The sequence below is a fragment of the Chroicocephalus ridibundus genome, chromosome 9, assembly GCF_963924245.1.
Source record: "Chroicocephalus ridibundus chromosome 9, bChrRid1.1, whole genome shotgun sequence".
Classification (NCBI taxonomy): Eukaryota; Metazoa; Chordata; class Aves; order Charadriiformes; family Laridae; genus Chroicocephalus; species Chroicocephalus ridibundus.
This window is the reverse complement of record NC_086292.1, coordinates 49850161-49877097: the sequence shown is the minus strand read 5'-3', so window position 1 is coordinate 49877097 and position 26937 is coordinate 49850161. Positions and strand designations below refer to the sequence as shown.

General features: G+C 59.8%; 1 protein-coding gene across 2 annotated transcripts in view; it reads right to left on the bottom strand.

The window, feature by feature from the left end:
• FRMD5 (FERM domain containing 5) overlaps window positions 1–26937 on the bottom strand; it is a 102135-nt gene that overhangs the window by 22912 nt on the left and 52286 nt on the right. For both annotated transcript variants that reach the window (XM_063346537.1, XM_063346536.1), the window contains exon 2: window positions 2409–2513. In XM_063346537.1, the coding sequence (XP_063202607.1) occupies window positions 2409–2513 (105 nt within the window). The remainder of the gene's footprint in view (window positions 1–2408; window positions 2514–26937) is intronic.

The following is a 26937-nucleotide window of genomic DNA, read 5'->3' as shown; positions in this document are numbered from 1 at the left end:
CCCAGGCTGCCATCGGGCACGGGGCAGAGCGCACTTTCAACAGGGAATATTGACTTGTGCATCGGAAATAATGGACTGAAGCGACAGCTTAGTTCATCACGGGCTTAAACGCAGCACTTTCAGCCGAGGAAATGCTAAACCCAGGCATTCGTTTAGCAACCCAGCTAAACCCACGTCTTCGGCAGCCGCTGTGTCCCTGAGCTGCAGGGTTGTGGCTGGCGCTCACACGGAGGGGTGTCCCCTCCCCAAGCTGTCCCGTCCTGGGATGCTCCTCAAAGCTGAGTGATGGCTCTTGCCTCAGCCCTTGTGGCCTGAACTGAATCGATTACGGCCAGGAGGAGCAAAGCACGGGTAAAAGGAGTGTCCTCGGCATCGCGCCCCTCTGCCCCTCTCTGGGGGTCTCCCAGGCTGCTGCGGCAGCCGCTGCCACCAGCTTTGGGCTGCGCATCCACGGCGCAGGAGAAGCAGGATCCAGCCCTGGGCACCGACCCACCACATGCGACAGCAGCGAAACGTCCTCTCCTTGCACCAGTTTGGACAAGACACGACCCTGCATTCTCCATCGGCCCCCTCGTTAGCCACAAGGGAATACGCTCCGAGAAAAGCCCCCCGTACTCCCCCTCCACGCAGTGACTGTGCCGCGGGGTTCCCCAGCGCGCCGCGCGGAGCTCTCGGTGAGCGCAGGCTTCAGCCGCGCGCTCTTCACCGACCCTGCCCGCAGAGACGATGCATCGTAATGCATTATGCACGGGGTTTTATTTCTACATGCGTTTAAAGAGGCGATTCACCAAAAAGCAGGGAAACAAAGAGCTGACACAAGTGGCGCGGCAGCTCGCGATCCCTCGGCACCACGCAGGAAAAACGCCACTCGCTGGCACCGACGAGCCACCACTCCACAGCCCACGACAAACCCAGCCATCGGGTCCTGCATCAGCGTGACAACGACAGCCAGGAGGCAGGTCTGGAGAGACGGGAGACGGATGGAGAAGCTGGGAGGGAGAGAGCCACGAAAAGACAAGTTGGGGGGCACAGGTGAGGTGGGGGGCGATGGTCCAGAGACCCCACGAGAGGCAGCAGCGTCACGCGCTCCCTGATGGCTCCAACTTAGCAAGGTGGGGAGGATGAGGAAGAGGAGGCTACTGCTCCGGGCGAGAAAAGCCACGTGAGTGTCGGTGGGTGCCCCCGGGAGGAGAAGGGGGAGTGAGGGGCTCAGACCGGCCCCATCCTGCCGTGGGTGGCAGCGCGGGAGCAGCTCCCCGGCACCGGCAGCGACGCAGGGCCCAGCTCCAGCTGCTCCCTCGGCAGAGACGGCAGGAGGTGCTTCGGGGAGCAGAAATCGTTGGTTCCGGTGGCTTATACTGATCGGCAGGAAGCGCAACACAGGCCTGTTATTAATAGTTACGCCTGCGAGCACGTTCACGGCGCTTCTCATTCACACACCTCGAGCGCTCTAACGGCCAGCAGCGACTTCACCTGTGTTGGTGCAGAGCTCTGCTCTGCAGGCGTTGAGAAAGCACCGTGGGCAGATCACCCCGAGGAAGCGGCGGGACGCGCTCACACGACTCCTGCGTGGAAACGCAGCTCGCTGGGCGCGTGGCGGGGCCCTGTCCCTGCGGGAGCTGTGCCACCCTGTGCCCGGACCCGCTGCAGCCGCCGGGGACGCAGCGGGACCCGCAGAGACCCGTGCCGGGAGCTGCGCTGCCGCGCCAGAGCAGGTCCTGCCGCGGGGGCTCTCGGCTCCACGCACTCCCACGTCCTGTTTCACTCTTCATTGCCTGAGGCAACAAGCCAAGTGTTTGGATTCTCACAACGCTGTCGCTTGCTTGGCCTAATCTTGGTGTTAAAACACATTTCTGCACTAGAAATAGTCCTGCAAACCCCGTGTCAGGAGATCTCCCTCCTTGCCTTGGCAATAGCACCAAACCCTCTCACTTTGCAAACACACGATGCTTTCGCACGCGATGCTGAGTCCCTCTGGCTCGCACACCCCCACTGACGCCGAGGACGCGCCAGCGGAGCCGGGACACTGAGGCTGCTGCTGCCAGCACCCGGGTGCACCCTGGCCCCCCCTCCCCGGGGCTGCAGCACCAGACCCAGCCCTGGCTCTGGCCGAAGAGACGGGAAGGGGCAGGGAGTCTCCCCAGGGTGCTCAGGGGGACCAGAAGTAGCTGTTCTTCCCACGGGCAAAGCAACAACCCTGTCAGGGCACCCGTCACCCGCCGGGCTTTGTCCCCTCCCAGCAGCGGGGCAGGGAGCATCGCCGGGAAAGGGCCCCCATTGCTGCCTAAACTGAATCTCACCGCAGCCATCGGCCTCGTGCTGCCGTTCCCAGCCCCGGCCAGGACATGTCTGAGAGCATCCCAGCTGCAGGGACCCCAACAGCCAGCCCGGCCAGGAAGGGCTCTCACCCTTTGCTTGTCGGGGTCCACGAACCGAATGCCGAAGTAGTCCTTCTCCAGCAGGTTCAGGTGGTGGCAGAGAAGGTCGAAGAGGTACTGGCCCTTGGCATCTCTCTGCAAGACAAAGAAACTCATTTAGGAAGCAGCAGGAGGAGGCAGCGGGGCTGAGGCGCTCGGGGATGTTGAGTGGGTGAAGGGGCCGAATTTGTAAGGTGACAGCAAGGACAGTGCAAATCCCACCAACTTCCCTGGTGCTTCACCAGCAACACTTTCATCTCAGAAACCGTCTCCCATCCCACCCGAGGGGCAGCCCCACAGCAGCCGGGAGCAGGATGCTACGGAGTGCACTGGTCCCCGTCCCCGTCCCCACCCAGAGACCTGCGGCTCACGCCCCGGCGGGATGCTGAGGCCGCCCAGGACTTGGCAGGAGACCTCAGCATCAGCCAAATCCCACATCTGCTTGGACAACACCTCTGTGTCCAGGCAACTCCGGGCAGCGGTGCCGAGGTGAAGCTGCCTGGATGGAGCACGGCGAGAACGCGGTGAGAGCGTGGAGAGAGCACGAGGCAGGCAGCAGCACAGCAACTGCCCCAAACACCACGGAACACCCAGGGTGTTCTAAAAGCGTAAAGAAAAGGGGGACCAAGGTCAGAGTCTGCCTGGGAATCACCCTGCAGCTCGAGCGGCGCCGAAGCCCTGGGCGGGGAAGCTGTGAGCCCGGGGTCTGTTTTCAGGCCCACCAGCAAGGTGGCAGCTCTGCCTCCCGCGCCGCAGACACGGCACAGGTCACCTCAGCTCATCGCTTCCGCTCTCTCCTGCCTCTGTCAAACACCTCCCCTGGTCTGGCACTTCCGCGTGAGCCCGGGGCCGACCTGCCTGGTTATAGCTTTTTTTTTCGGTGCCTTTTTCTGCTATTGAGCTTTCAGGAAAAAACCTCCCCCACCTCCCAGCCCTGGGGCTGCGCACGGCCGCGGGCTGTGCCGCAGGGACTCCATGGATCTCTGCTTTCTCCAGGACCAGTCCCTGCTGCCAGACCCAGCTCTGGAGAGCGCGGGAGCGTCCGGGCAATGAGAATTACAGCTTTATGAGGTCCTGTGTCAGCGCAACCTACAGACAGCGCTGGACTGAATGTTAATGGGGAATTTTAAAGTATTATAGTTATAAAATCTGATACATCTCAAAATTATTAAAAATTTAATTTCCAGTGATGCACAGACTGAAGCACACCCTTCATTTCAGCGCTGTGAGCTGCTCCCAGCAGCGCCGGGGCCAGGACACCATGGTCCTTCCTGCATTTGGTGTGGAAACGCAGCACCCAAGAGAGCCGGGGGCCCTGGGTCCCCAGTGACGCCCACTCACGGCCCCCCAGGGCCCCACTCGCAGCTCATCCAGCCCTGGGGGTCGCTGCTGCAGATGGGCCGTGCGTCCTCTCTGTCAAAAAGATGATCGCTATTTTTGCCAGAAAGGGTTTTCCTATGTGCTCAAGGTTTGAGGCCAGTAAGCCAAGAAGAATAAGGAGTTACAGCAAGGCTCTCCTGGCTCAACGCTTCCTCTGCTCTCCGGAGTCCAGGGGCCGCAGAGCCCCCCCCGAGAGCTGATTTATCAGCAATGGGATTTACCCAGACCGAGCATACAGCTGTGCAACGCTGTACATCGAACCCATTGTACCGCAGCGATTTAACTACGCCAAAATTTTCCATCCAATTTATAATCGACCGCTGTAACGCTGTGCTCGCGGACGAGAGCCCAGGCACGCCCCGTAACTCGGGAAGCCCTGCTCAGCGGAGAGCCCGCAGGACGCGTGCTGGGGCAGCAGCCCCGCGCCGAGCAGAGCCGTACCCCCACTGCGGCCTCAGCCCCCGAAGCTCGGCGCCTGCCAAGAGTGGGGTCCTTCGGTCTGTGTCGGGTTTGGGATCGAACCCAGTATTTTATTTATTTCTGAAAAGCTTGAATCAGGTGATGCAGCCCTGGGAAACCCCCCTGTCTGGGGCCAGAGAGGGAGAAGAGATAAAACCGTTCGGAGCCTGCTGCCTCTGCCCCTTTATGGCAGAGCAAACAGCACCCAGGTGCCCAGGCTGGTGGGGAGGTGCTGGCAGGATCCGGCCCCTCGGCCCCCCATGCTGCCCACCCTCCAGGGTTTGCAGAAGGACCCGGGGACCGCTGCGCTGCCGTCGATGGGGACCCCCTTTACCCTGCAGACGATGGGGGACCCGCTTTACAGCATCGGTCTCCGCAGATCAAAGGCTGCTCCTGACAGCCCACGCTGCCTCCTTCAGATAACACCGGTTCCTGTTTCCCGACAAACGCATTTACCACCTGCATTATCTGATCAAATAATCACTCAGCAGACACAGGCCGTGCAATGGGGGAACCCCGCGGGGCTGGCATTAACCCGTTCCTGGGCCTTGGCACGGTATGATAAATGTCTCTGCATTTTAAACAAACGGCGCTTCGTTTGGAGAGCCGTGAAGTTCAGGCTGCGATCATGCAGCTGCTCAAACGACTCGCCCCCCGGCGCCGGAGGCCAGCAGGCACCAGGGCAGCCCCCAGGCAACGGGAGGCGGTGACCCCCAGGCAGGCTGCGGCGTCACCCCGGTCCCCGGGGGGGCAAACCCTGCCTGGGCAGCGGCTGTGGGGGGAGAGCCCCTCCATCCATCCACCCATCCATCCATCCACCCATCCATCCCACCCGCTGCAGCGCCAGCCCTCAGCCAGCAGCACCGGCGGATGGAGCATCCTGCGCACTCACACGCAGACGTCCGCAGGGAGCAGAACGGGCCGTGCAGCACAGAGGAGAGGGCTGGGGGGCACGTGGGGCGTGCAGTGCCCCCTCCAGCTCCGGATGGAACAGAAGGAAGGGGAAGGAGAGACAGAACCTGCGCCCGGCGGAGGGAATCATCCCAGAACGGTGGGGGTGGGAAGGGCCCTCTGGAGATCACCCATTCCCACCCCCTGCCAGAGCAGGGTCACCCACAGCAAGTGGCACAGGAACGCGTCCAGGCGGGTTTGGGATGTCTCCAGAGATGGAGAAGACCGCGGTGCTGCCCAGCAGAGCTTGGCCGAGGGGTAGGGGGTGCTCACTGGGACCTGCTGCTCCCAGAAAATGATGGCCACAAAGCAATCGCTGACGTAAAGCCTCCTTTGGAAATCCTGCTGGTGACCGGGCCCCCACCCTCTGCCCCGGCACCGGTGCCACCATGGCTGTAGCCCAGCCCTCCCCTCGCTCCACTGCCTTCATCTCCTGGAGCCCAGCCCTGCGCTCGTGGCATCGGCACAGCAGTCTTGACAAAACACCTGGAGGCAACAGAGAGGATCCATCGGTTGCCTCCGAGGTTCATCCCTGCGGCCTCGGTGTCCCACCCTCCAGGGCTGTCCCAAGCCACCCCAAGGCACGGGCTGATCCGCACGGCCTGGGAGCAAGCCCCTGCTCCCCCCTCCTTCCCCCTCGCTCGCAGAATGGGGTGGGACTCACGCGGACATCAGCCAAGCCTAAGTCAAGTCTTAAAAAGCCTCCTGTGGCGAACGTGTTGGATGGGATCTGTCTGGGACGCAGCCAAGGGCGGGTTTCGATGCAGCGGCTGACGCAGCGCAGGGCAGAGGGTGTTACAGACACGCCGCCCGGCTGGGGGCTGGGCTGGAGCTGAGCAGGCAGCGGCTCTGCCAAACCCATCCCAGGCCCCGGGAGATGCTCAGACCACAAACACACACAACTCCCCGCAGGCGGCAAGTCCTGCCAGCCGACGGGAACCACGCTCTGACAGCTCAGAGCTAAAATTTCAGGAACCGTCTCTGCCTGCTCCCCTCTCCCGCATCCCCCCCCCCCGCCTCCTCCCCGGGCTGAGCAGCAAAGCTTGCCCCTTACCCTTGCCGTGATGTCCAAATGCCCCCAGCACTGGAAAAAACGAGAGATTCCCATTTCCATACACAGATATCGAAACTGGTATTTCAGCTGCCGCCAGCCGCGGGGTGCCCCGCACGCAGGACCCTGCCGGGGCCGGGCTGATGGTGCCCAGCCAGGTTGCCCTCGCCAGCCGCGCAGGGCAGCTGTGCCTGTGGCAGCCCCGCAGCCACGGCCGTCGGCTGGGGACCCGCTGGCAAAGCCGCAGGCTGGGCGCCAGCTCCACGAGGCTTCAATGCCTCGTGGCCATGAAGGACGGGCACCCGCGTAGCAGCTCCTGCGCGGCCCATGGGCACGGCCACCCCCGTGCTGCCCCGTGCTGGGGAAGCATCCCCAGACCCCCCCGGGGAGGGAGGAGATGCCAGCCCACGGTGGGCAGAGCAGACGCACCGGGAGCAGGAGGGACCCCAGGGCCACCTGCACCAGCCACGTCCCCTTTGGCACGGCTCAAGGGCCAGAAACCCGGAGTCTGGGCACAACCTAAGCCACAGGCGACTCCTTGGGCTGGCAAAGCTCCCATCCCCCAGCACCCCCAGGCACCTCACCCCACACCTCCCCAGCACAGAGACGCTCATTTAATGAGCTGGGAATGGGCAGGTCCCATCAGCTGCTGCTCCCGCGGGGAAGGCAGATGTGGACGGCCCTGGGCCAGGTCCCCACGGCTGCAGCGCCCACCCCGTCCCTCCCCAACGCAGACCCTTCAGGTCGGGGGTCCCCTCGCCCACCGCCCTGCTGCCGCTGCGCCCGGGGACGCCCAGCACAGCTCGTGCTGGTCACTGGCACCTGCCGGGGAAACAAGGCCGCTCGTTTCTGCGCCTGAATACAGATTTAGGTGCCGAGCTTGGAAGAGCGTGGCCCAGATTGTGCTTTATTAATAGGCTAATTGAGTCTCCGCGTGTATCATCCATCACTGTCGAACACAACCAGCGCCCGGTACAGGCTGCGCGCCCCGCTCAGGCACAAGGGCACAGAGTGGAAAGGAACCACGAAACCTGCCAGAATCCAAATCCCTTCTCCTGACTCAGAGCATGTTACCGGCCTTTCATTAAATAACGTTCGTTTTTTCAACGAGGAGTGCAGCAGCAACACGGAGCTTGTCAAGAGAGAAACTGCAGCATCTTCTGAGGAGCGGAACAAACAGCCGAGCCCTGCTCGCCATCGGCACGAAACAACCTTCCCGCACCAGCTGTTCCGTGCATCAGGAAGACTGGACCTCCTCCTGCATTATATAGAAAATAGTAATAAATACTGAATTTATTTTCTTCCCCTGGAAGAGATTACTCTTCAGGCTGAACTAAAGGGACATTTGACACAGCTGCGGAGGCTGAAACAACTGACCGTGTAAGAGAAATTGTAGTTGCATAAATAAAGACGTCCTCGTCACTTATTCCAAATTAGCCCTGAAGGGCTGCTGTAGTGGCGGCAGCTGCCGCGGCACCTGCAGCCCCCCGCCCCCTTGCTGCCAGCGGTGCGCGGCACATCTGGCGGCCACGCCGGGCCCCTGCCCCAGCCCCGCGCGCTGCGGCAGGCGCCGTCCTGCTCTCGCTGACCCAGCCTCCACAGCCGGGAAGGGCTGCTCCAGCGACAGCCCCGGGAAACGCCGGAGAAAGCTGCCAAAGCGTGACCCTCTCCGGCCAGGTGAGAAGGGCAGAGGGGGTGATTTCGCCACCCTCAGCATCACCCCCCTCCTCACCTCCCAAAGCCAGTTTGGCAGGGATTTGCTCCAGGCTCCTCTCCCTCTCCCTACCCCTGCCCCAAATTAGCACAAACGTCTGCATAATGCTTTTCCCTGCAATTTTAGCACAGAGAAATCGCAACAAAAGACAAACCAGACATCCCCCCCAGTCCAATGGAATATGGTGAGAGCGCAAAAACGCAAAGGGCATTACAGGGGAAATGCTTTCTCTTTGATCTCTCTAACTTGAATTAAGCATATTCTAAATTAATCATTATGAGTATGTCTTTCAGGAAATTATCTGAACTGTCTTTACAAATCACAACTTGAAAGAGCTGTCTATTGCATAATAGCGGCTTAAATATTCTGTTTTGATCTTTATATGTTCTTATAAAATAAAGACTTAAATCTGTCTTAAGGTTTGCAAGTTTTGGGGGTCAGCCTTCCAGGGCACAGCAGTCTAACGGAGGGACTATTGCCAGCGGCACCACTGGCAGCACCGCGCGCCAGGCTGACGCGCACCACGCCAAGGTATTTGCTGCTGAATGCCAACACCTGCCGACGACTTTCCTCTGCCTTAAACTTCCGTTAGACCCAAAAACTTGAACAACTGCAGAGAAGCACAGCTCATGTCCCGGCACAGCCGGGCGCCGTAGGGCGGCGCGTTGCCGATATCCGTGCCAGCTGTGCGCCAGAGCAGGACGAGGGGGAGCGCTCCCGGCGCAGGCTGGGCTGCAGAGGCCGCGCAGTGGCTGTGCCAGGGGCCGGCAGGGCCCTGCGGAGGATAACGCAGGTTGCCAGTCGCTCCCGACGTACCACGTGGAAATGTTCTGATTCATAGTAGTCCCTATTTCTGCCGAGGCTGAGACGAAGACGTGCCACTGCTCGCAGAAGGCTGCGTTACGGCACAGGCGGGCAGAAAATCTGCAGACCTGAGTTTTTCTGCGACGGTCCCTGCAGCCGCCCCACGCATCGCCCCACAGCACTGGTGAAACCCGAATGGTCTCAGCGCTGCAGGGCAGCACGGGACGATGCTCCTGGGGGCCTGACCCCCCTCAGCTCAGCCCCTGCATCCTCCCCCGTGCCTGACCGTGGCGGTGGGTGCTGGGACCAGGTCTCGCGGAGATCTCTCCGCAGCCCCGAGCGCGCCCCAGTACCCCGACCCATGGCCCCGCGGGACCTCTGCAGACCGGCTGAGCTCCTTAGGGCAGTGTGGGTCTTGGGGACAGACTTGGGACAAGCCCGCCGTGGGGCTGGAAGGGCTCGGGGTGCACGTTGCCTCGAGACACAGCACCGTGCGCTCCTGGCAGCGGCCGCAGCAGCAGCAGCGCTCAGCCCGGCTCGCCGCCCTGCGCCCGTGGGGGGCACAAGCAAAGCCCCCCTGGGGACACGCCGTGGCCACCCAGCCCCCCCTCTACATTGGCGTTCCTCTGTAGCCGTGCCACAGGCTCTGCCAGCCCAGCTCTGCAGACCAGGGGCTGCTGCCCGCGGAGGAGAGGAGCCGGCTGAGGGACAAACCCTGCCGCAGGGGACACTGCCACGGGAGAGGAGCGGTGCCGGCGCCGGGGATCCAGTGCCACCCGTGCTGCTGCTCTTCAATGCGCCCCAGAGCCATCCAGCCCCGCAGCATCTTTACGAGGTACCTGAGGAGCACTAAAGTGTCGGCAACAGCTTCACACGGAGACTTACTGCCTTCTGCTCGGGGAGGAGACGGGTTCCTCAGTGGCCTTGGGAACGAGCTCTTCCAGGGAGCTTTACGGTCCCTTTTAAGGGGGGACAGAAAGACAGCGCTGCGCTATGGCAGGGAGATCCTGCCCGGATTTTCCAGTGGTGAACGGTCCCCCCCACAGCTCTGTCCCGAGGACTGCAGCGTTTGCTGCTCGGCAAACTTCCACTGGGACCCATCTGGCCCTGGACCTGCAGGATGGCAGCAAGGACGCTCCCAGCCCAGCATCGTGGCTGCCCGCCCCCCAGCGCCTCGACACGCCGCTCAGAAACTGTAACGTTGCTGAAGATGAAAAGTGCAGAATGCCGAAATTTGGCACCCATCACTGCAAAAGCGTTTTTGAACGACACACGGCAAAACCGAAACAAGGTTTCTAGAGGAAGATAAGCGCCTCCAGCACTATCAAACAGAAGAATCCCAGATGATTTTTAAACTTTAAGAAGATTAAACTAACCTTGCATTCTTAGCTTTCCTAAGCTACTCAGCCAAAATTAGGGTCATCCACATCTAAAAAAAAAAAGAAAGAAAGAAAAAAGATATATTTAAAAATAGTAGCTCCTCTGAAAATGAATGGTGTGCCTCACCTCAGGCAGGCGCGTTCCCCGTCCTGCCGAGCACGGCAGCTCTCCAGCAGCGCATCCATGTGCTCCGGCCACGCTCCAGAGCCCTGAACTTGCAACGAGAGGTGGCTTTGCATTGCAGGATGAGACCCAGGTCTGTCCTAAAGTCTTGCTTTTAGATACTGGTAGCACAGTTGGTTTTTAAACCATTTACCATGTGCCACGATGGTTTTGTTTCCCTCCAGCTTCTTCCTCGGGTATCACGCGGCACCAAGCCCAAAGCGATATAAAAGTGTGAGCTTCCCACCTCAGCCCCAGCACCGCTGCCACCAAACCTGACACCTCCAGGACCAACGCCAGACCACCAAGGCCAGTTTCCATGATGGGGCTGAGCACAACCAGCCCCTTCACCAGCCCAGCCCCTTCCCGCAGCCTGCCGATGGCTCTGGGGATGGCACAACGGTACGTCTGCTGGAAAACCCCCATCAGCCAGCCTTAAATGTGCTTCTTGCAAGGGGAAAGCGAGGGCTGGGTACCGCGTACTCACTCGAGCATCGCTACGCCCAGCGGTCTCATGGCGCGGGACATCTCTGAAATCCCCCAGCAAGTTCTTCCCATCTCCTTCAGCGCGCTCGCACTGCGCAACTCTGCTCTGAGATACAGAACAGCTTCTGACCCTGCACCAAACCAGACCCGCTCAGCTTCCCAGGGCTCCTCACAAAGGCCCTGCACCAGCCGGGAGCCCGGAGCTGGTCCCATCCCAGGGAGGAGATGGAGGTGGTGGAGGAAGGGCCGGTCCCAGGGAGGAGATGGAGGCGGAGGAGCCCAGCAGAGCACAAGGGGCTGCAGAGAGCAGCTGATCCCCCAACTGCCGCCTCCACTTCCCAGCCACAGCGCTGCGAGGCAGAGGAGCAGGAGCGGCGATCACGGGGAGACGCAGGAAGGGTACTCGCTGCAGAGCAAAAGAAAAAGCAGGGGATCGTTCGCGTTCTTCAAGCAGCCACGCTGCACGCTTTGCGTGGCAGGGAAGCTCCCAGGAAGCAATTCCCACAGCCACGGGCTGCAGGGGGGCTGGGAGTGGGGCTGGGGGCTTTCTACCTCCTGCCAGGGGAAAAAGGAAAAGGCGTCAGCAGAAGCTGTGGGGCATCCTGCACCTCCCCGCGCCCAGGGGGAGAGGAGCAGGTCGGATGCCCGGAGGCACAGACGAGTTCAAAGCTGCTCGGCGCAGGCTGGGAAACGCTGGGGGCTCTGCTGCGCCTCAGCCCAATCAGCCACCCCAGACACTCAGCCGAGATCGCCCCAAACCGCGTAGTAACAGATTGACTCTTCCCCCCGCCGTGTAATAATTCCGCATTTCCTTCCACGCAAACTGGCGGGAACCTCTCCTCCGCTGTGCCCGTCTCCAGCAATGCCAGGCGGCTGCACCGAGCCAGGGCTCCGGCGGCTCAGGGCAGAAAGGGGGTTCAGAGCCCGGAGCAGCCCGTCCGACCGGGCTCACGGCCTGGATCTGCTCCACGGATGTGGCCAAAAGGGACTGGAGAGCAGCAGGAGCGGGGTGAAGAGCGGCGTCAGGGCTTTGCAACCCGCTGGGCCGAACTCTCGCATCCCCTGGCTGCGGTTCGGCCGTTTGCAGAGTGTCCCCCGCGTCCCGGCTCTCCCACAGGGCACACGGCCGGGAGCCAGCACGCGGCAGCACCCCGAGCCCATGCGACGAGGGAAAATGCCGCTCACCCGGAGCAGCACCGGCCACCGGCAGCCCCAGCCCGGCCCTGCCGCCCCCCAGCCCCACGGCAGTGTTGGAGCCTCTGGAGCTGCAGCGAGGAACTGCCCCAGCGCCGCTCTGCGGATTAAGCACGGGATTTACGGAAGAAATAGCAGCAGTTGAAAGCAGCTCCTTTCTGCACTATTTGGTTTGGAAATCTCATTGTGGGCCTGGCCATTCCTCCCCGCTTCCTGAGCTTAGGAGAAGATTATTTTTTAAAGGAAACCGTCAAAAAAAGTCTATTTTACAAAGTGAAGTTTAAGCTTAAGTCTCTTTGGCAGCAACATCTGAGCGGGGAGAGATCAAAGACCCACCAGCTCCACTGCCAACGCGAAGAGATTTTCGCTAGCAATTTGATTGCAATATTGTGGTTTAAATGCTTCATTTTCAAAATTCAGCGTTGTACTGTACGAGCCTGGGATTTATTATCCCTTGGACAAAGTTAATAGTTAACGTTCAGTTTGGAGGCAGGGCGAAGTCCTTCCAAGTGACAGCTCTTAGCCCTCAAGTCAGCCAGCGTCTCATCTGAGCTACGGCACGAGGAGGAAACGGGCAAAAATATGCCTGAGAATGTTCATTTCCAGCCAGGGAAGAAGCAGCTCGGGAATCTGTGACCATGCCTGGAGCAGAGCGCTCCAAGGGGGTGCGTGACCTGCCACGGCCCCTCTCTCCCTGTGCCCCCCAGGAGGGGCTGCGGGCAGCAGGAGCAGCCTCAGCGCTGGCCCGGAGAGTCCCCAGTGTCAGGGTGACCCCCCAACGTCGGGGTCGCCAACGTCAGCTGGGTGGCCCCGAGGGGGACAGCAGGGCACCGTGCAGCTCTCGCACCATCCGCTGCTCCTGCGCAGGAGCCGAGACCTTCCTCCTGCCGCTCCTGTCCTCTCCCCGTCCCCTGCTCCATCGCCACAGAAAGAAGCATTATTATTATTAATCACTAGTTTGATGTATCATTACTGGCTATTTTGCTGCTGTTGCACCAGCTGATGCTCTGTGTGAGCAGGGCACCAGGCGCCCGCCCGGGACCCTGCTGCCAGAGGAGGGGAGCGGGGGCAGCCCCTGCTCATGGCAGCCCCGACTCCAGGCCACGGAGAACCCGGCCGGCGCCGGAGCTCAGCAAGAGGCTGTTGTGCCCGAGTGTGCTGTGGCAGGAGCTTAAACCCTGTTCCCAGAAACTGCTGAGCAACACCAAGGAGCCTCAGTGTCACAAAGATCCCCTGGGAAGATGCTCTCGGATCCACCGGAGAAGGCAGGACTTCAGGAGAGCGCTGGGGGGCCGCTCCCAGGAATGGTGCCTTGGTTTCTGTGGAGACCCGGCCGGGGAAGAGCCCGGAGCAGGAGCAGCCCGATGCAGCAGGGAGGAGAGGGGTGAGCACGGGCACGTTTCCAGCCAGACCTCCGAGCCCCGGGCTGGTCCCCAGCTGCCCCAGTGATGCCGGCCCCGCCGCAGGGACCAGGAGGGGATGGAGGGACAAGGGTGAGAGGGAAATGATTTTTCCTGGGAGATGCCACGGACAGCTTCCCAAGGCAGCCCCAGTGCAGGGGAAAAGGAGGATAAAAGGCCATGGAGAACCAGGTGGCTGGGGAGGGCTCGGACCAGGGACACGCAGACCCCGAGGAGCACCGGCCCCCGGCGGCGAGCGGCTGAGGATGCGCTGCTGCCAGGCCCCAGCGAGCCCCCCCTGCCCACGAACAGGTCTCCATGAAACGCACGCAAAAAGCCCTCTCAGCACAGGCGGCAGCAGGAGCGGAGTCGCCTGACGAGCAAAGGGCAGCTGCGGGCAAGCAGCGAAGTGGGAAATGCGGAACGGTGCCCCGAGAGCCCCAGCTCCCACCAGCTCCCCCGCAGGCTGCAGCCCCCCGAGCCGCGCTGCCGCAGCCCCCCGCTGCCGTCCCACCCGCAGACCTGGCGTAAGGGAAAGGGGTTCTACATCGCACTCGAATGTAATCCTGCCGTGTTTACAGCATATGCTTTTCACTATTAATTCCCTGTTATCCGTAATCCTTCTTCCTAGCTGACACAGTAAGTTCTGTCTTCAAGCCTTAGCAGGGCAGTTTGCTCCAGAAGTTTATAAAGCTTTTGAGAAAGAAAGTTACTAATGAAGTAACTCTCGGAGCCTTAAACTCCAGACTATCAATTCCTTGTTTTAATCCACAAGCAGGCTTTTAAAACCCTTTGACGTGCTGGCGTATGCAAAAGGTCCTTCACGCTCGCCATCACTGAATTTCAGCCGCTGATGCTTTTGCTTATGTCCCCATTTAGGAAAGAATCCACTTTGGGACAGCAGTTGAGCACGTTTTTAAATCCTAAATGACAATCAGGGACTTACTCCCCCTTGAACACGCCAGCCTCCTGTGAACCGATGCGGCTGTAACTGTTCCCACCTCACTGCTGCATCTCACTCTTATCTCCTCGTTTGAGGAAGTTTTCCTGGCAACTCGCTCTGTCCCTTCCCCTGACCCCACAAAGCCCACTGCCGACGCCGGCACCGCAGCTCTCCAGGCACAATCCCCGCAGCCCCGGCATCCCCTCAGCGAGGGGCAGGATCCCGCTGGAAACAGAGCGGAGAACAGCCGCCGAGGCTGTGGCAGACCCCGGGGGATCGATGCACGGCGGGTCCCCATCCTCCCCGGGGGGCTGGGAGAGACCCCGGCCGGGCTAAAGGCACCTCGCTGCCGAGCCCCGTCTCTCCCAGGACGGCAGCTGCCTGCATGATCCAGCTCCGTGAAAAGGCAGGGACGGAGGCACCGGAGCCGCTCTCGGCACTGCTGGGCAGGGGTCCTGCCAGCGCACAGCAGAGCCCGGGCGGTGGGGACAGGGCTGCTAGCAACCACCGGCCACTGCACAGACCAAACCAGACGCCGGCGGTGCCATCAGACACGTCTCCCGCTCGGGCTCCAGTCCTCGGTGCCGGCGACAGGGCCATCTGTTTGCTCTTCTCGCAGCAAAATATTCGTCAGTGAGTCACTGCTAAGAACAAGCACGACACGAGTTTCTGCCAGAATGGTGAGTTTCACACCATTCAAATATTTATCGTGGATTAAATACAGGGGATTTTTAAGAATTAATTAAAGAGGGGAAAAAAATTATTTAAAAAAAAAAATCCTGACAAGCGCTGCAGTCCCCGGCAGTCTCCAGGTGTGATGGAAAAGACAAACGTGAGGGTTTGGGGATAAGAAAAAAGACTCTGCTCTGCAAAGCCTGAGGTACTGGTGTCTTGTTTTGTGAAGAATCTACCACCCTGACCCATTTAAGGCAAGAAATAGTTTTTTCCCTTGTTTACCCTGAACAGCCACGGGCTTACCTAGAGCCCCAGCGCTTTCAGTTAGTGATTTCTTTCATCACCAGAAATATAATTCCCTCCGTCCACCCCGCCATCCGTCAGCACAAGGCAGGACGTCCCCGTCTGCTCATCACGACCTGGGGTGACAAAATCCTCGCTGGCATCAGCCCGGGTCCTGCCGCAGAGCCTTCACCAGGATGCACACGGCGTCCTCCAGCCCTGAACACGGCTCTCCAGCGATCCATACATTAAGTCCCAGTGACTGATGACATGTCACCTTACATTTTGCTACCGTGTAACTTTTATGAATTAAATTTAGAATTTATAAGTCTATAATTTAGAGGCACTGAAAAACCCTCTCCATAAAACCAAATTGGTTTTTCCAATAACTCAAACTCACTTTTTTCATTCATGCAAGCTCGGAGTGGCTCCCTGTGTGCTCTGGTTTGAATTGGCACCCTTCTTCCACCAGCACGCAGAATACTCTTGGGGCAACTAATTCCGGTCTCTATTATTCAGAGGCTAATAAACATGTTCATAGTAATCATCCGGTGATGAATATTGCCTTGTCAGAAAGTCAGCCCTGCTTGCTGCATACAAGAAAGATACCTTTAAAGCACGTCACACTGTTTGTAATGCATACAACAAAAATGCTTTAGCCGCAGCTTCACTTGCAGTGGCTGCATCGCCCAGAGAACGGCAGAGCTCCTGGTTTTCCTTCTGCGGCCGGGACAGATGCACTTCCAAGCTCAAGCAAGGAGCAACCGAAATCTGGGTGACCTCTGCAAAGCCGCACTAGATGCCACGTGGTTGGTGCCACGTACTGCTGTCCCTGAACTTTTGCGTTTGTACCCGGAGCCGCGCTGGCTGGGGAGTCGCTCTGGTACCCCCGCAAACTGGTAACCCCTGCTCGGAGCCGAGCCCCGTACGCCCACGGCATCCCCGAGCCGCCAGCTCCGGCTCAGCATCCTCCGGCTTCAGCAAAGCTGGCCCAGACCCCGCGCAGAGGAACGGGCAGCAATCGCCTCGCCTGTGCTAAGCAGCAGCCTCCCGTCTGTGCCGCCGAAACCCTCAGAGAGGCACAGAGACGCCGGGAGAGCCCCCGGGACCCGGCACCAGGCAGCCCCGAGCTGCCAGCGGAGCCAGGGCCCTGCCCGCCGCAGGCACCGGGATTTGCAGGGTCCCGGGGGGAATCTCCCTTTCCCAGCAGCGTCCTCTCCCACACCTTGCGGGAAAGAGCTCTGCACCCTGCGGTCAGTGCCACTGCACACGCAGCAGGGGAAAAATAAAATAAACCGAACAGCAAAAATCCAAATCCGTGCGCGCTAGTCACAACCAGAAAACCAGGCACCTTCGGTTTTCTTGGCAGCATTCCTGCCCAGAAGCTTGCTTCTCTTCCAGCAGCTGAACGCAGCAAAAAGCTCATGGGAGAAAAGAAAGAATAGTATAAATGGTTCATAAAAAATTTACTTTCATGAAAGCGAAGTGAGGCGCTGGAAGAAACACAGGGCGAGAGTTGCAGTGACTCCTAGTGAAGCCACAGCCCAGCCGAGCTCTCCCTGCGCCCTCCCCTCCACCGTCCCGGCCGTGGTGGGACGGGAGCAGCTCCCCGAGCACGCAGCCCCCGAACCAGCTGCCTCGGGGTCCCTGCAGCCCCACTGCGCCATCGCTCCAGCGCCGTGTCCCGGGGACGGAGCTGCAGGCGAGCCCGAGCGTCCCAGCGTGCCCAGGACGATGGAACGAGCCATTTAATCTGTACTCCACGAGTGGCCACCAAAGCGTTACCACCACGCTGCACACGCCGCTGGAACGATTTGGTGCGAGGTGTCAGGGTGAAGCCCTGGGCCAGCAGCGTCTGTCAGAGTCCGCGTGAGCGGAGAGACCGTGAGCTGCCCGTACCCCATCCTCCGCCGAGGCCAACGCCGAGGGCTGCAGCTTCTCCCAGAAGCGTTCCCCAGGAAAGCCGCTCGCCCCCGCAGCCCCCTTGGCGGGAGGGGAGGGGGCACAGCTCATGCTCCCAGAGACTTAAAAACAGAAACAAAATAAAACACCAAAAGTAAGGGCGAATCCCAAATCCAAACACAAGGCAGGAATTCAAAACCCCAATTCAGAATCAAAACTAAGAAGAGGTTCAAAAGCGATGAATATTTAAATCTCCCTGAGTTGCACCTCAAGAATAAAGATTGTCAGGCAAGGAAGCGAGGAGCGCAAGCCTTGTGATTAAGGCAAAACAGATCTTATTTGTGCTACAGGAATGACCATATGTGGAATCCTTTTGGGAGACCGTAATCAGTCAGATTAACATGATAATGAACTCTGATTTACCCAGCGATGGGAAGATCTTTGTCCTGGGAGACATCCCGTTGCTCACTGAATATTAACAATGACGACTATTTTTTTTTTTTTTTCTTATAACCATGGATATCACTTGACCACAAAGATTATTAATCCTCCCAAAAGGAGACTTCCCAGGCAGAGGGAGAGAGCCATTTTAAGGTGTAAATGATCCACACTAATAGAGGGACAGACAGCAGAAGCTTTCCAATAAATCTGACGCTGCCTTCAGCAGAAAATAAGCTATAGACACAAGCACCAGGTGATGGAGATTTCACGACAACAAGGTTATTTTACCAATAACACCATGGCACAGGCCCTAGATAACACGCTGGGTGCCGTGCGGAGAGTACCCGCAACCTCTTTTGGAGAGTCCTTCCTAGGGGAGAGCAGCCCCTGACAGGGCTGGAAAAGCACAAGCTGGGGGAAAACGCTGCTGTGAGCCCTCTCCCAACACGGGGGCCCAGGGACGGCTGTGCCAGCATCGGTCTGCGCTGGGACAGCCCCTCGCCGAGGGGGGACGCTGCGGGCATGGGGGGAGCAGCACCAGGAGCCGCTCGCTGCGGAGAGAGCTGTGCCACCGCCTGCTCCCCGCTCCAAGGCAGGGATGCTCTGCGCAGCGAGCCCGGCTCGGGGGATTGGGATGGGACGAGACACAGCAGACACCCTCAGCCCGTGCCCCGCTGCCAATCCTCATCGCCACCAGCGAGGATGGCTTGGCCAAGGGCAGCGGGGGCAGCTCACGCAGGCGCTGCCGGACAGCACTGGGGTGTACGAGAGACAAAGCGGAGAGACCCTTGGAAGGGGAATCCCCCCAGCATCACCTCCGAGGGACCGAGGGCTGTGTCCCCGCAGGGACGCGGCAGCGTGGCTGGCCCCATGGTGCACAGACCGGCCGGACCCTCCATGGCAGCAGGCAAGGGTGGGCTGCGCTGGCTGGCAGCGTGCACAAAGCAAGACCGCTCCAAGGGAAGAGCGCCCACACCAGCCCCTTTTCCCCGAAGCCGTGGCCAGGAGAAGGGGGCAGGGGGCTGCTGGCGGCTGTGGGCGCTGGGCCGGGGAGCGCGCGAGCGGAGACGGCAGGCACGTTTGATCACAGCCTGCTCCCCGACTAAACGCTTTACGAGCTTGTCGAGCAGCTGGGTGTCGACTTCAGAGCGCTGCAAAGAGCCTTGTTTTATTCATCAGAAGTCTGAAAGGGAAAAAGCATTCGGGTGAGAACCCGTAATAGCAGCAGAGCTCCGTAACTGTTCATTTTACAGTGCCCGCTCCCCCGCAGAGCCGCTCTGGTTTGTGCGGGACCACTGCCTGCTGCCTCCCCTGGCAAAGCCTGGCCAGTGGCCCCCGTAGCCCCTTGCTGTGCCACCCTGGCAGATGCCACAGCTCCTGCGGGGAGGTGAGCTCTCATCTCCCCGGGTGCTCCAAGCGACGCCTGACACCAGCCCAGCGCCCACCGGGAATCAAAAGCACCAACTCAGCACTTCCCAGGTCACCCTGAACTGGCTTCCCCCCCTCAGCCCCAAAGAATTTTTTCTCTATTTATTAGGATTTTGGGATGAAAGAGAAGCTGACCTGCACCTGCAGAATGGCTCCATTCTCTGCACATCGCACACAGACCCTGCAAATCCACCAATTATTTTCTTTCATCATTGAAAGTTTCGATAGCTCAGGTCCACACCAAGTATTTACGGCAGGCTGTGGCTTTCAGAAAAGGAAAGGAAGAAAAACTGCTTTAGCTGATGTGGTTTTATTTCTAAAGGCTGGCACAATATCAGGAACAGGCAGGAGAAGCGACGTATTTGTCATCTCAGCAAGGCCTCCATTTCGCCTGTGGGTTTAATGTCTCAAAATACATATTCATTTAAATGCAAATTTCTGCCTTCACCTGGGACCCAACAAAAGCTTTTGCCGAAATGAATGTTGACCTTTCACACTGACTCTCCATCTCTCCCTGCTTTCCTCTGTAAATCAAAGCCTTTGAAGACGACCTGGGCTTTTGACCTCGCTGGGGAGAAAGCGGCGCTGGCGAAGAGCAGCCACCAGCCGCCCACCCCTCTCCACCTGCCCCGGCCCACCCCGGGCAGCGTCCTGGTGATGGGCACGGCGGGATAACAGACTTCGGCAGGCAGAAGGCTCCCTGAAAACCCACCTCGACGTCCCACAGAGGTGGTCGGAGCTGGCCCACGCTGGTGCCCCGGCACCGTGGCACTGCCCCCAACCGCCGCAGGCTCTCGCCAGGGCCAGGGCATAAACCCCCGGAGCTGCCGAGCACCAGCAGCTCCTCAGAGGACGCTGCGGTCCCCTCCCCGGCGTGGCACGGGGACACCCAGGCAGCCACAGCATCGCTTGGGCCACCCGTCAGCCACGGAGGAGCCCTGGGGTCTACAGGGGCTGCACAGTCCCGTCACCCTCGTGTGTCCCTGCCCCGGGGAGGGCTGGTGGCTCTGCTCGGGGACGAGCTGCAGGAACAGGGGTCTGCAAGACACCGTCCTGCTGAACGGGCTCGTTCCCCACAGCCCCCCCCCGGCTGTAGAGCAGCGTGGAGAGCACACGGCCACGGAGGAACAAGCCCAGAGCAGGGCTCGGCACAGAGCTCTCGTGGGACATCTCCAGCTGCAAGGGAGCGGGGCTTCGCTCAGCTGTTGCTATTTTTAAAGAAAAGACCCCAAAAGGCCTCTGTCCTTCCAGTCACACGCCAGTGTCACACACGACCTTTTCAGATCAACCCGAGAGGGCAAAAAACATTCTCTCGGTAACGTGATTTGGGGGATGGTTATGTGGGTTGACATCTTCCCCCGAAAACACCCACAGGACACAGCGCCTTGGTATTTTGCAGAAAACGTGTCAGGGAGCTTCAGGTCCTCCCGAGCTCGGAGCAGGCAGCCGGCAGGCGATGCTGCACCCAACGCCAGCCCCCCCCCATCACTGTCACCCCTCCTCCGGGGTGTCCCCCCACCTCCCCTCCGCGGCCAGGACTGCGTGGGGCAGCTGGGGGGCACTTGGGAATCCAGAGCCCGACACTGCAGGGAGCAAAACGCAGCCCAGCTTAAACCCCGGCTGGGGAAAAAAAAATAAAATTAACAGTTCCTCCGCAGACTCGAACACCGATAAGGAGTTTGTTTGATATTTCCAGCTATGGATTTAGGCCGGATCTGCAGTTAACATCTGCAGGAAGGATGTGCCATCCTTCACGGGAAGCTCTTGGGGAAGCGGAAAGAAAACTGTCATTCCATGCGTTTCCCAAGATTTCCGGCAGGATCCAATTATCCACAGCAAGCCATAAGCAGAATTACTTCCCCCACCCCCCCCACCCCCCGCAATAGGAACAAGTGACCTTATTTCTCTGTTCTGTCCGATCGCTGGGTATTTTACCCCCTCAGCCCCATCCCAGCCTCTGGCGGGGGGCGGTTGCAGAGACCTGGGGGCTGTTCCCCGCTGCCGGGCAGGAGCTCACTCGCCTGCCCGTAGCAAGACGTCGTTCTAAGCCCGGGCGGCCGTGTAAGCTCTACCGCAGCCACCATCAGGGGGTGAGACCTGCACGACCTAAAGGCTTGTCCCCACGTGCCACCAAGCCACGGAGGTTGCACCAGCCCCGCGGGGCTGAGTCCGTCCCCTGTTCACCCAGGGCTCCGAAGGCCCATCCCAAACCCCGCACCCACACGGCGAAACACCCCGTCACCGCAGGGGGAAAGGTACGGGAAACAAGAGCCTCTTCGCAAAGCCCCCAGCCCATCACCAGCAGGCAGGTGGGGGGAGCACAGCCCTGAGGTCATGTACAAGAAAACCACGCAAAACCGGCCCGGATTTTTAAAAGCAAAAGCATTTCCCACATTATATTCTGAAAAGTAAGTGATCTGATCCCTGCTAACACCATCGCAGGCAGTGTGTGGCTTTCGTCGCTCTCTACAGCGATTAAATTCCCCGCGTACGGTGTCGCCCCGCACACAGCGCCCCGAACGCCGAACACTTGGGCAGCTTCAGAGGACGGCAGAGAAGGAGCCCAGCCCAGCCCCGCTGCACACGCAAACCCAAACGCCGTCAGAAAGACGCCTTCATGTTAACTTGTTTACTTTCCATATCAAAAAGGGACAGAATAAAGGATTCTCAGCTCCGCTCAACAACAACAACAAAAATGTTTGACAAAGCATCATGTTTGGAGATGAGAAGCAGCGAGACGGGCTGAGGCGTTACAGAAGCCGTATTGCTGCATTTGCAGCAGCAGGAGCATCCCCAAGGGAGGGGGAGCCCCCCAGGACCCCATAACCGTGTGCCAAACCCAGCATCGCACAGCCACCGCCTCCGGCTGCGCAGCAGAGGGGGAGCCGGCGGCTCTGCCACACGGCTAATGGGCAACCCACCCGCGGGAAGAGAGCCCACGGCCTGGAAAGGGTAAAGCCACAAGCTCCAGGTGCCCTGAGCCCCGCGAAGCCCACTGCAGACCCCCCCGCCAAGCCCCTCCATGCGCAGTGCGGGTGCCGGGCGAGCAGTGGGGGCACGAGCAGCGCCGGGGGCAGCGTAAGGGTTCGGCTCCCCTGCACCGGGGGAAGCTCCGGCTTTCTGTAAAAGTGAGAAACAAGTCCCGAGGTCTCCAAACCCTGCGGCTGCCCGCATGTGGAGGCACCCGGCTGAGCCACTCCGCAAGGCTGGGGCCCCCCCGGGCTCCGGGCCCCACAGAGAAGTCAGCTCCAGCATCCCCCATCCCACCCCAAACCCCGAGGACTCAAACCCAGCAGGTGGTTGGAGAACTGCAGCGTGAGATGCCTTTGCCAAGGTCGCAAACAGGCACAGCCTCAGAAATGGCAGGTCCCAGGCTCCCGGGCCGCGGGGAGAGGCGCGCGGGGACCCGGGACCTGCCAGCTGCGGCTCTGACATTTCTGCAGAACCTTGAGTTACTAAAATTACAAATGCTCTCATGATTTAATCCCTGCATTCTACATTGTACCTACCAGCAATACGCTAAACCCTGTCTCTGAGGCCACGCAGGAGCCCCGTTCCATCCCACGTGCACCCCAAGGCTGAGCCTCCCAGGGGTGCACCACCCTTCGGTGGCCCCACGGGTGTCCCGGCAGCGCTGGGCTCCCTGCCCCTTCCCCATGGGGGTCCCGGCAGCGCTGGGCTCCCTGCCCCTTCCCCACGGGGGTCCCGGCAGTGCTCGGCTCCATGCCCCTTCCCCACGGGGGTCCCGGCAGCGCTGGGCTCCGGGGTGCTCCCCGCCCAGCACAGCCCGATGCCTATCAATTTACATGCCAATTAAAGATGCCACCTCTGCAACACCGAGCCGCAGCCTGTGCCCACCCCGGCACTTTCGGGTACCAGCATTCACAGGAGCGCATCCGAATCAACCCGCTGCCAAGCACAGCTCGTCCTCCGAAAAACCGCCTCTCCTGCGGGCAGGGGGCTGCAGGGAGAGCCAGGGAAGCACACTGCCAGCGGGCAGAGGGGTGAGGAGAAGTGTTTTAACAGTTAGTGAGATTTTCATTTTAACTTGAAATCCAAAGCCGCTCCCCCTCCCCAGGTGGGGAATGCTGGGGGAATCCCTGGGGGCACTCCGGAGAGGGGGGCTGAGCCCCAGAGAATCCAGGCAGAGACCTTGGCCATAGCGTGGAGCGGGATGTACTCAGGCAGCACCTGTGGTGCCAGGAGGGTGCTCTGGGAATGGGATGGGTGGGAAAATGTGGAGACTGCAGCACAGCCAGAGGTGCAGCAGCACCCGCAGACACCGCAGGACCCGTGCCCGGCTCCCACCTCTTCCCTCGCAGGAGGGAAACCAAGAGGCACCCAGGAACCCAGCGGGGCTGCCCAGAGAAGGACACCCCGAGCAGGCTGAGCCAAGCAGCCACCTCATTACGCTAAGTGGGGCGAGGTCGTCCTTCCTAATTACCGCAATGCTTTATTGCCTGGCTAAAAACATGACAGCAGGATGACAGAGATGCCATTTGAACCTTCACTGCACAAACTGGGATGATTCCTTCGACACGAACCGCAGGGCCACGCTGCAGAGCCCCTGTCCTGCCTGATGGGCCCGTCTGAGCTGACTCTGGGGGAAGCAGGAGGGAGATGAGGTCCTGCTGGCAGGAGGGAGGGCAGCGCCAGCCTGGCAGAGCATCACCGCTGCCTGCAACAGGGCTCAAGGCAGCCACCATTTTCATTTTTCAATAATGAAGTGGATTTTTAGAAGTACCAATTAAACACAGCACCGAGACGAGCACAGCCAGGGGTCCCGTGGCCGGGCGCGGGCTGTGCCGCAGGGATGCAGCTGGGGTGGGTGCATTCCTGCTCCCTCTCCCAGGAGACCCCAGCTCCGCGAGGCACCTGCCGAGGATTTACTGCCCAGGAATACTTAGAGATGGGCTTAAGGCGCTCCCACAGGCAGGCTGCGGGCTCCCGGGGATTTCTCCCCAGTACTGAAACGCAGCCCCCCCGGTGCAGCGCGGGGCTGGGAGCCGGGCACAGGCTGCAGAGCTGCTCCGGAGCCGTCGCGGGGTTCTGCTCGCCGAAGGAGCGTGGGAATTACAGACAGAGCACGATCATCCCCTGTGAGCTTGGCCAGTTCATTAAACAGACTCCAACAAGTTCAAACAAATTATCCCTTTTAAAAATCAACTCCTGGCAATACTAAAAATCATAGACATTAAAAGAAACGGTCTGAGCTCTCTTGCCAGAATCCACGCTTTCCATGTTCACTTTGGTGTCCCAGACAGCCACCACCGCCAGGGCAATGGCGTTAGTTTTATATGCTGCTTAGACAGAATTTCATGTTTAGAGATAAAAATAATCCACAGAAACATGGCCCGGGGCTCTCCCATGGGCTCAGAAGCAGCTGAGTTTGTACAAAACACAAGTTTTAGGACGGCTCTCCCCTGAGAGCAGCCGTTTCGAGCAGGGGCTGGCCCTGCTGCACCCCCTTGGGCACAGGGGTCCCGGGGACGCCCGCCCCGACCACCGTCACCACCAGGGACCTCCGCACCCCACCGTGCACGTGGCCCTGCCCTCTCGCCACGGACCCCCTGCCCCACAGCCCCTGCGCTCGGGCACGGGGCCTTTGCCCTTCGCAGCAGCAGCAGCTCTGGGGACACAAACTGCACCCACGGCCCCCTGCAGTACGATGCATTCAGACAAAATACTGATTAAGTGATGTCAGGCAGGGGGATTACTCATGTTGGTGTAGGAAGTCATTGTTTTAAGCCCAGATGGCTGCATAAGCTTTACCGCAGCCCCCATCAGCGGATGAGAATTGCGCGACTTAATGGAAGGAGACTTCCGATCGAGCGCTTGACTGAAGCTAATGCCAGCTGAATATCCAAACGCCAACCACTACATTGCTCTGCTAGCGACAGCTCGGGAGTAAATACAGATTTTTTTTCCTGTTGTGCGCCCTGCAAAGCCGTTCTCCCTCTGCCTCCCCCAGGGCACACGTTGCACAGGAGCCAGTTGGGATGCCCGCGAAATGAACGTTTCCTTGCGAAATCCTTTGGGTGAGCTGGGAGCCCGGCAAGGGCAGGCGAGGCTCAGCGCTGGGTGGGCATGCGGAGCGGCAGGATGCGCCGAGAGGCCACGCAGCTGGAGGAGGCTGCGCAGTGGAGCCAAAGCAGGCGCGAGCTCGCCAGCAGGTTTTATCTCGTGAAGTGAAACCAGAACTGGGTCGCAAGCCTAAAAAGCCCCACCTGTGAGTACTGTCCATCCCCCCCCAGCATGACGATGGGGTCCCAGCTTCAGCAGGAACACTTCCCATCCCTTAAAATCCTTAGCACAGCCTCGTGTGGCAATATCTGAGCCCACCCCAATAATCCGGAGAGGGTGGAAAGCAAGCAAAGCTGGGTAATCCTGGCACCGAGGAACAACTGAACATCCAGTCCTTTAGGCAAAATGAAATGACGGAGACGGAGATGTAACTCAGTGCAGCGGCTCCCGAGTTTATTTTCAAACACAGGCCTGAAGAAGAAATAAAAATAATTACAGAAACGAAGTCATTGTGGCTGCACTATCACATCCAATTATCTCAAGGTTGACAAAAGATCAGGCCCTGAGGAAGAGTCTCCCTTCACGCCGCGGAGCCAGCAGTGCTGCCAGGACACCCCGGCAGGGCTCCCCGCTGCCACGCAGCTTTCGTTTCACACGCCGTTTGCCTCCCTCCCTCCCCAGCAAGCTGCTGAAGCAGCGCATCCCTGCCCATCCCCGCGGGCGCAGGCTCTGCTCGGCAGCGGATGCTGGACCGCTCCGCTCCCCCCGTGCCACGCCAAAGGGCACCGACCTCCTCCCAGCGTGGGTCTCCTGCCCCACACACCGCAGAAACGCGCCTTTTCCATCCTCTCTGCTGCTGGCTGATACTTTATCTCAGGTGCCACCAAGTTCAAAGAGCCTCTGGCGTTATCTCTGAAAAGGTGCTCAGGGCTTCCCAGGCTGCACCAGGACTCATTTAGCCCCAGGACTCCTGCGACAGCGCGGGTGCGGTGCCTCTGCCCCGTCAGCTCCCCCAGCTGGGCACGTTTCCCCCGTCATCTGCTTTGCCAGCAATAAGGGAAAGGCAGACAGTGCACCCAAGGCCTCGGCAAGGCTGTGCCTCGGTGAGTACAGAGGAAAAATCCTCCCGTCGCAGGCTCCAACAACCTTAGCATATTCCATAAGACAGAACGACTCGTGGGAAAGTTCGGAGTTGTCACCGAGTTTCTCCGGAGCAAGGGGAGATGTGAAAGAGAGAAACCACTAAATGGTGACTCAGCGCTGACAAAGCAGCTCCGCGGCGACTATTTGAGAGACGCAAGAAAGGAGAACACGGGAGACCCAACAAAGAGAAGAGACAAAAGAGAAACCTCTCCTTTAGGCACAGGCAAAACTTCCAGCCTGGCTGGAGCTTCCCAGCATGGCTGGATTCTAGATGCCTCCACGAATGAGGCATCTGATCTGTCCCCAAAAGACATTTTTCTGAATTGAACCGTCTCCTGGCTGGGATCTGCAGGGCAGAGGACAACAGATGTGCCAACAGTTGATAATGAGTTTTCACCGACCGGGTGCAGCAGCAGCCGCCGAGACCTCTGCCAGCTGTCACAGCACCATCCCCACCGCTCCTCTCCACAGGTCCAAGGGCCTGCGCCCCCCATCGCTGCTCCCCACCAGCCCCACGGCAGGGACGCCCCGGCCCGCAGCCCCGGGCTCTCCTCCTTCCCCGTTTGACAGTTGTGCGATGCCAGACACCACAGCCCCGAGAAACGTCCTCAAAGGAAAGCTCTTATTTCCTCTACACCAACCAACTGCACGTATAACGAACACCACAACGTACCCCCGAAGGCAGGCAATTATGAGCAAAC